This window comes from Mya arenaria, chromosome 10 (genome assembly GCF_026914265.1).
Source record: "Mya arenaria isolate MELC-2E11 chromosome 10, ASM2691426v1".
Taxonomy (NCBI): Eukaryota; Metazoa; Mollusca; class Bivalvia; order Myida; family Myidae; genus Mya; species Mya arenaria.
Window position 1 is genome coordinate 62,054,043 of NC_069131.1, and position 10,620 is coordinate 62,064,662.

Below are 10,620 nucleotides of genomic sequence, written 5' to 3' on the forward strand. Positions count from 1 at the left end.
CCGAGATATATACTAGTACCTGACATTTATTTCGTGAACTCTTTCCAGGAAAATGAGCTCCTGCTGTTTCTCTAATCAGTACATTTTTATGAATCTTGCAGAATGTGAAGTTTATCTTAAGGCACCAGACTTTATATATTTTTTCCAAAAAGTAGGTAGTGTACTCATTGACCTAAAACAACAATTGTTGTACTTAGGATTTACTGATTAAAACTATAGAGATAATGATTTCAACACTAGCTTAACCAAAACAACAACAAAAACGATGGGATCTTTAATCAGATCATGGTTACCTGCAACATTTAATTCCAAAACGTGTTAATTGAACAAACCTCACAAAAATACAGTGTAATAAATATTTTTTTCAATAATCTACCCTTCACATCTGTTTCGATGGGAAATACGATTTGAAGTACAACACCACTTGGTGATAATCAATCACGGCGCATGATTGAACAAACATATGGAATTTATAAAACTATAATGTGCACTGTTAACGAAACTGCTACTAAATTGAGTACGTGTCTGTTATGATAATTTTCCTTCTGTTGATATTTTAGCTTATTAACAGATTATTTTATTCATAATCAAAGTGATTCAATTGTTTGAACATTGATTGATAGATGCCATTTTTTCGTATCACCGTAAGATTTGATGTAATCCTTCTTTGACATTTTAGTGTTTTTCTTTTAGTCCTTTTTTGATCTTTGAATACACAAGATAATAATATTTGTTTGGTTTTTGCTTGCTCTTGTATTTTTCACTGTATTGGTTAAACAGGAAAAATACAGTGAATATTCCATGTTTTGCTTTCTATTGCATTACGTGCACTTAAATGTGGAAAAAAAACTCCTTACGGTATCCAATATACAAATTCGCATTTTGTCTACCCATTTGCAAAAATGATAATTTGAATGCTTTTGACCCCATTGACCTTTGGTTTTATTTAAAAGGGTATTAACTGCTGATTACTAATAATATTTATGTAAAATAGATGACCGCAAAAAGACCCCATATAACTTTATAATGAGCAATCGTTCACTCTAAAGAAAACATTTCTTTAAAACTGTTATCTGTATAATTTATATACATTCTTTCTTTTCAAATACAATACGTTCAGTTGATAACAAACTATTATGGGTTACCAGACATCCAAAATTCACATAAATTGTTATCGTATGCCTAAAAAGTAATTCTGCAAGAGAGCTTAAGTAATTTATTTAAACATTTAAACATACAATTCTTCAATGTTTTCATTTACCCGCACACTAAAATTGGCAATATAAACAGTAGCGCATCGTATAGTGTTTTCATTATTTCCAGCAAAATTTGAATATTTTTGTTAACACAATATTCAACACAAGATAAAGTCCTTATGGAATTTTGTTCCTATAATAGTTTCAAAGTTATCAACATCTGGATGACGTGATACATAAAGAAGACACATCAACAGGTGCGTAAATCCATGTAAGTAGACTTATCAATAAAACAACATAACAATTTTAAACACATTTTTATCATTTTGCTTTTGTTAACGTGCAACACTGCAATCATATTTACAATTAAAGTGCATTATTGGCTTTCTAGTATAAATAAAACCAAAATAAATAAACATGTTTCACATAGGTTAAAATAGCAGTTAAAGGAAAGATTACCCTATTCTGTACTTTCATAGTATTTATTTATACTAAGAGTTTGCATTGCGTATAATGAACATGATGAATAAACGTAACTTATGTGTACACAATCATTTTTAGAGCGTATATAAAGACAGTTAAAAGTTACTCTTAAAGTTTAGATCATTTATAATTTTAAGCTATTGAATTCACATTTGCATCAACAAAAGGTGCACTATTATTAATCAAATAAATAATGAAAAACATATTTCTTGATCAACTAACCATCGAAGTTCTTCTAACGTTATGGTGAAAGAACCGGTTTAGAACATATCAATATCAGTCTTAAACATAAATTTTCATAGACAATAAGCTCGCTGAAAGGTATCATAAAACCAGGTAAAAATTGGACATGTTCATACTATGGGTACATAGGATATGACTGACTGTTTGTCAGACGTCCAAAGGACATGGAGGAAAGTGTTGGTTCGAAATATTAGTTGAATTCAAACTAAACAGGAATATCTTTAGGTGCACTGAGTTATCCTCGAAAATGATTGACAAAGTAACAGTTAACGGGAATATAAACGGATAAGACCATCATGCAGTAAATGGGCGTTGACAGATCTTGAACTATGAATACGCACCTTGAAAATTCGCTGGGAGTGTATAACGTATCTTTGCAAAAGTTTGGACGAGGTGTTATGAAAGTTTTCTTTTTTAAATAAGTTAGGTTCTTGAAATGAAATGCACTCAAAATGAACTCAAAATATATAAAAACATACATAGTTATACCAAATTAATAATTTAAACGGTTAATCATTTGTAATAAATGAGTTTGTCTTAACCAAACACCGTCTTAATTTAAAAACATGTATTGACTCTAAAATGACGAACGTGGTAGTAAATTTAGAAACTTCGAGATTATAAACAAATTAAATCTAAGAAATGTTGTGACACGTTATCTCAACATCTCTTTAAAATTTCGAAAAATCTAGCTCTAAGATCAATTCAAAAGGAATAATACATATACTCGAGTATGTGAAGACATAATATTGAATAATATTTTTCATATTTTTTCTTTACATAGTATCCATTTAAACTGGAATAAATATTTGATATATGAAGCCAGATTAAGCTTTCTATTTTCACATTATATAATGTGTAGACCATGAAGCAAAATGGTAACGATCACAGAAAAAGTCAAATCACTCATTTGCTTCTTTTTGAGATTCGCAAAGACTTAATCAAGAGGTAATATTCACCATCACCATTATGCTTGCTTATTGGCTTCGATTTCTTTACCATTCAAAACAATTTCAACAAATTGTTGGAAAATATGCAATGAAGTAGTGTATTTAGGATTCCAAATAGGTACTAAAAGAAGTTATGCATTATGCTTAAATGTAAAGTACATTGTAAAATTGACACCATTTGACTAATGTTTTGAGGTTTTGAGTTAGCTTTGATCTTACGAAAAGCATTTTTGGACATTCGATAGAAAAGATAGAGTCCGTCTACAATGCGAACAAGACTACTAGTAACTTGCAAGAGTTATTCAATATTATCATATAACCATTGAATATAAGCCTTTACCCAAAACATTTGCCAATAACACTGAATAGAAAAAGTACACAGTTCAGTAAGTAGACATTTAACTAGGATTGTAATTTATCCGCACGCTATTAATAAACGGTACCACTGGTTCCCGTTCTATTATGAGGGTAAGCGGATACACGAAAGCAATGAAAACACTCTGTACTATAGAACACATAATAAATAGTGCCTGCAATTAAACGCTTATTAGTACATACTAAAGGAACATATTTAGAAAGCAGGTCGTTTTGTTTGCATTATATCATCTGCTGCACTTGTACCGAGATTATTATCAGATATTGGGGGAACTTGAGCAATTATCCAAAATGCTATATAACTGGTTTGACACACTATACAAATATCAATGGAGCAATAAACGACGAAAATGTTGTGTAGCATTCTTTTTAATACATAAAATGTGTTTTCTCACTAAGTCTTTGATAGGCGAGAATGTTGACTTTACGGCTACCAGATGTGAATGAGATTGTATAAATTCATAGTCAGACTTGAATCGAATCATTTATATTCTTATCTGAACGGTACATGATTTACAACAAATATATCATTTTACAGTACATATAAAAACATATATACTTCAATATTCTGTAAACCATTAAAAACAGAAAAACCGTGTTCTGAACGATACTGGGAAATAAATTAGCCGTTGTCCCCCGTTGCTCATAATAGCTTGCAGAACATATGCATCCATCCATTTATCTAAGTATACAGTGACAACATTCAGGTCAACAGCCAAATTAAAACAACATAAGTGTTCCGAAAACTACTGTAAAATAATTGGCTGTTGTTTGTCGAAGTTTAGTGATTTCATTTTTCTCACTTACTTTCATCATTGAAGAAACACATTTTATCATGCAACAACCAAAGGAATCTTAATGCATGACGTTCGAAGAAGTTATCTTAATATTATGGCATACCCTTCTCGAGACAATATAAACATACGAAGGGTATATCAGTTCCAATTTCCTACAAGTAGTTTGTGCAAACCAATTTTCTTTATGCTACAACGCGTTTGTACTTTTATTCCAGTATTGATCAATCGAATATATTGACCCCAACATAATCATAAGTTTCTTTTTGCACGTAACAGACACTTAACAACATGCATTGTATTACAACACTTCAATATTGAGTTCCTTGAAATGCATTTTCCTCGTCAAATAATTCAAAGTTAGTAGCACGAGCAGTTTAAGCTTACATTAGTTGAGTTTATATAAGCTTATTTGTACAAATGAAGCTAAATCGGACATTTGAAACGTATCTCCTTAGAAAGCACATTATAGTTTCCAGCAAAAATAAACTTCAGAAGGTTCATCTCTTAATCATATTTCTGATCACAGCAGTAAAATTATATTGACGTGTTCTTAAGGAAAATTACGTAAAAAACAAAAACAATAGTTATAGTTATTTATTCTCATTTTTGCCAAGTTTATATTATTGTTATGGATAGCTCTTTGTCTTTTTGGAAAACACTATATACGTTGTAATTCATCTGATTTAATGATCATGCTCAATCTTTTTAAACAAATACTGGTAAAAGCTAAACACAACGTTAAACCATAAATTGCATTAACCATTAATTGTTTAAAGACATAATTAATGTGCCTTTAGTATTAGATGAATGAATGGTAGATAAACATCATATTAGGGCGCATGATATTGTTATTTTGCCAAAATTATATAGGAGTCTATAAATATTAATGCCTTAATATGTTTCCGTAACGATTGTTCGAAAACGAAAGAAATCGAAAAAATCGTTTTTTTTATATATTTATTGACGGAATTGGTGGTTTAAGGCTGTGATGACCAAACGATACTAAGTCAGCTTAATATACACTTAGTAGCTTACCATTTAAGGAATGAATTGCGGGCTTGATGTCATTATCGGGGTATGAACGCAATTGGGCTGGTCTAAGTGTGTGGAGTCCGAAGGAATCCAAGCGTACTTTGACCAGCCCAATTGCGTTCATATCCCCGATAATGACATCAACCCCGCAATTCATTCCTTATATTTACACCAATAGTTCATTATTTCATTCAAGAAACGTTAAAAAAATACTTCATTTCATTTCGGATTACCTTTCAGTAATCCGTTCTTTCCTATTCTGTAAATAGGACGACCCGACTGTTACCGGAAACATTTTTTTTTTCAAATGACGTCACAAAAACGCGGGAAAAGATCAACCACTTGAAATCACTTTTAAACGTAAAATTAAAACACTTTTGGTAACAAAACGTTTAAAATATAATAACGTAGCACTTTCTAAAATGTTGATTTATATTTTACGAGACCTGATGACACAATACAAACAATAACAAGATCAAATTTGCATGTATATTGTTATGCGATGAATTGCGATCCGAAGATGTTGCGTTCATCGATTGATGAACGCAATTGCCGAAAGGCAGTTCATTTAAGGAATGGACGTTGAGGTGTAAATATACAGTGTTAAAGCAGGAATGGGTTGCTTGTATTCCTATGAATAAAACATTATTGACGAAGGCGCTTTTTTTGTAGAGTGCATTTACTTCTGTGCAGTTCTTGGCATTAACTATAGTGTCTGTACTAGTCTATATAAAGTTTCAAAAACAAAGAATCAATTGAAACATTTTGTACAAGCATTACACACATCTGTAGTTAATATCTTATTATAAACACTTTACGGCATCAAAACCTGAGTGATAGCCTTGAGATTATATCATGAATTCCGTAAGCTATTTGCAGGTAACACCCACTCAGTGCAAATGCGGTCTAAGATAAGAAGATGCTGTTTGATGCTGATTTGAATAGACAAGAGAACATTGGGCATTATTTTACAGGAGCATCTAAGTGTAACAGGTTAGGTGATTTCATGTAAGATTTCTTGTATTTAACTTACATAACTTATAGTGTCTATAATTAAAGGTATAATACAAATAAACGAAGGAACATATACGTGCACATACTTAACACACTTCTATTAAGAACACATTCATAATATTTAAAGCGTCAACTTTATTGCAATTCATTTAAAAAACAAAACGAATTTACATGGACAATTCGAGGTATTTTCTCTATTTGTTGTCACTTATACTATTTTCGATTTCACCATCGAGATACAGTACTAATGCTTTAAAGTGTATCTTGATCATGGAATTAATGAAATAGAGGCTAAATTACAATAATACTACTAAACTACACAAATAATTCAGTAGTCGAAAGTTTAAACAAATACCCCGTTCAATGACACATATTCAACACCCATGACATATAAAACAAAAACAAACAATCGCAAACCAGTAACCTGGAACACAAAAACCAAACGCAACAAACAACACACTACATATATACTACCAGGGTGTTTATCAAAGATTGTAAGATTACAGCCGACGAAGCAATAATTTATCTTTCAAAATCAGCTTTGCACATTTGCAAAGAAAACAAAATATTTTCTCTTATCGCAATGTCACATCCATTGGCCCAGAACGATCAGGAAATACATAACTAAACTGTTAGTAGATTTACAATTATGAAACGGAATGTTGTGTATATTTTCAAGGAGAACGTTTATCTAAAAGAGACGACATTTAAAAAAAATCAAGTACCTTGATTTTGCCGTACAATGAAATCATGCACATTCTAATTCAAAGGCTTTAAAGACAAAACAAAGCTGTTTAAAAAAATAAGATGTATGTATTTATAGCACCTATAAATGTTTCAGTTCACGAGAGAATGCTGTTAATGAAAGGCCTCTTGTGTTGCTCCTTTTATGTTTTGAAAGTAAGGTGTCTTTGGTCAAGTTAGATATATTATAAGAAGATAAAAACAAGATTCCTTGCTACAATTTAAACAATCTACGTTTGAGAAGTGCACACACGTGTTGATTTTTTCCCCATCTCTTAACAAAACGAGTGTAATACAAAACATGCAACGTAGATAGATACTTTTTATTCCTCCATGAAATGAAGAGCAAAACATTGATATATATACAAATAATGACACATATTATGAATTACATTTAACACAATAATATTCAAACAATACGAGTAAACCAAACATGCATATTATGTACACAAGTAGACAAACAGAATAAAATATCAAGTACTCTCGAAAGATAACAAAATTAGGCATTGGTAAGAAATATTTAGATTTAGAGCAGCCCTCTATTCCTAGGTATAATTACACACATAAATGCAAAGCTAGTACGAAAAACGAAATAACTAGGAAAGCAAAGTGTGATTTTACAATATACCTAATTCTGGATCAACTTAATTCAACAAGTTATTGACACAAGCTACATATGATTTTAGCAAGGTACAAATCACTCATTGACATTGTACTATCCACTGTTCCTGCCTGAGATAGAATATGAACAGATTGTATCAATGGACTCATCGTGCGCAAGTTATTGAAGTTCATAAAGTTGAGCATTAAATAATCCCACATTTTCAGTCTACAATTTTGCAACTTGAGACAAAAGCAAATTCTGTGAACAACCATATTATCTGTCATATACAAACCGTAAGTTAGAATAACACCCATAAACATTGTGCATAATTCATTCGAATCTTTCTTACACGTTAAAAATTTGTGGTATACAGGGTATCTATACAGTTGGACTGATTCCCGACAGGCGGGCGTTCGGCATGTCTTATGAGACAGCCATCGGAGAAATATTCTTATTTGGATTCAATATCAAAGCACTGCTAAAGCCTTGAAAGACTTCGACTCCAGGAATGTTGAAAAGTTACTTTGGCTTGACATTAATATATTAAGTAATTACTTTCGTTATATGAATTATGAGAAATACATTTTGCGTTTTACCCAGCGTTCTCGACATTTATCCCTCCCTTCTAAATTGTGTGCCAAAAAGATATCAACACGTATTGCTATGGCAATAACAGACGTACGTATTGAAAAGTTATTTGAGGCGAATCAATCTCGAATAAAAATAGCCACATTTATCATATTTATGACAATCTTTACATTTTGTACGTTAGACATCAACTATTCAAGATTTATAATATTTTACCGCTTTAGAATAATACTCTTTTTAATGTTTTTCGATTAATTTGGGCGGGAATAACATATTTTTATTCAAACCGATCGTAGTTGGGAACGAAATATTGTATATCAACCATATTCCTGAAATATCGACTTTTTATAATTCGTTCAGAAAACTATTCTTTGTTTAAACCTAGGTCAAGTTTCTTGGATTCTCGTAACCTCGTTTGGTGCCCGATCTTAATGCTCTTGTAAACTTAACACATTCGTATCTACGAGTTTTAAAAACTCATGTTATTGTAACTTACATCATATTTCTCATTAAAACACGTATGCGGGAAATATGATAATGCTTACAAAACATATTGTGGAAAACATTTCATTGATAAATCATAATTTATGTTTAGTCGGTCGGTTAAACCCAGAGCATCTTGCTCAGATTTTAACTGTCCCATGTGTGAGTTGTTCTGAGAGGTCTACCTATCGCTATAAATAGCTACCAATAAACATAATATACATTATTATTTTTTATGATACGCACGACTGTTTCAAACCACAAAGATCGTCACGGTAAATGCATTTGACTGAGGGTAGAGAAGAAGCGAATTTCACTTGTACTGGTACATTTATTAGTGGAATTATTTTGTGCACTACGTCACGAAGATATATGTAAGATGTACAAGTGTAAAAGAAACGAATTGTAAACTCAACTGTATAGCATACATTTCGTGTAGTAACAAGACAAATACACGAACACATCGTGTGTCTAACCTTTTATAAATACATCTTTCATCATAATGTATTTACAAATTTTTTCCGTATACTAGACGAGCAGGAAACCCACCTGAAGACATCTTTTGTAGTTCTAATTTGTGTTTTATTTCTCTATTCGCTCTAACATTTCTTTTTTGTTGTTTAACGAGTATTATATAGTCTTTTTTGTATCTTATGCCCTTACTAGTACTTGTAAGTAACTCAAAAATTTAAATATGGATAAATCGTTAATAATTAATTTGTGCTAAAAGCTAAACTATTCATTGTTTTTCAAGTTGTCAATATGTTCTCTATTGAAATGGAGTGGTTGTTCTTGCAACATGCTTTTTCGAAAAATAATAATTCTGCACCAGTAACCCAACTCAATTATTTCCTAATTAGAGCAATTATTACCACAAAGCCTTGGTCACCCATGCATTTTCTAACAATTACTAGTACAGTTATAATTAAGATATTGATATTGTGCACTACATACAGCCAAAAATCGTATATGAAGCAGTAATTTAAAATAATTCATAGTGCACGTGCAGTTTGATGTCGTTGTTGAATGAATAATGAAAGCATTTTTACATGTTAATCACATCAAACAAATCATTTCCATTGACTCACCCAGCTGCTAAAATGAAAAGCACAGAAACTGTGCAAACTGTGTATTCCATCATGATAGCGATAACCAATCGTGTCACGTTTGCAATTGTAATAAGTCAGTTGGAGGAGTGAATACAATTCTGTTTTATTAACGAACAACGCCTTTCACAACAATCGCAAACTCATGAACATTAACTTTATAGTTCAAAATATTTGTTTATCTAATTATTCCCGTAAGTTCTTTGATACGCTCAACTCGAGGTACTGTTAACAATGGGAAGTCCTACATGCAACACGGCTGGTTGGCTGTGAAAGTAAGATGATTGGGATTGCATGGACAGGTATTTCTAGGAACAAGTAACTCGTGGTGCTAGCTAGTTGATTGATCTTATTTATCACTTGTTTTGACTTCTGCTAGCTTATATATCACCAAATACTTGAACTTTGTTGATGTTGTTGTTCCTAATGCATATTTTATAAATATGATTATTTTTATTGAATACGATCTTACTATTCTTAAATAGTTGATGGAAACTTTTCTTTTTTAATTTTAAATGGTATCAATTTATAGCCTAATGTTTAATTGTTTCTGCCTAACAAACAATAAATCATTGGCAAATTATACGTAAAACACATAAAAATATCAAAATATCTTCGATTCTGTTTGCATTGCTTTAATTGGAGTAAGTTTTAATCGATGTTTACATATGACTTAATGATATAATGTTTTAAGGAATGTTTATATTGCAAAATACTATCGAGAAAACCCTACTATTGATAAATTTTATGATATAATGTCTAGTACAAATGCTTTGAATATACGTAATTAAGCAATGATGATTTATTATGCATATGAAGAAAGAAAATATTTTATGGACATTTGAGTTTGATATCATAGCATGTCATTATCACTATCTATCATGAGTGTTTGATATATTTATGTTATTGTGTTTGTGTATAGGCCGGAGGCCTTTTGAACAATAAACTTTGAAAACCACTTACGACATTAACAGCGGAGGGTGTTGATAAAGCAATGCGTAGGCA

At 31.2% G+C, this 10,620-nt stretch overlaps 1 protein-coding gene across 1 annotated transcript in view; it reads right to left on the reverse strand.

The window, feature by feature from the left end:
* The window catches only part of LOC128205171 (acetylcholine receptor subunit beta-like), a 69,726-nt gene extending 59,854 nt beyond the window's left edge, over positions 1-9,872 (reverse strand). Inside the window, exon 1 of the mRNA XM_052906630.1 lies at positions 9,598-9,872. Coding sequence (XP_052762590.1) covers positions 9,598-9,650 — 53 coding nt within the window. The 5' untranslated portion in view covers positions 9,651-9,872. The remainder of the gene's footprint in view (positions 1-9,597) is intronic.
* Positions 9,873-10,620: the final 748 nt, after the last annotated feature.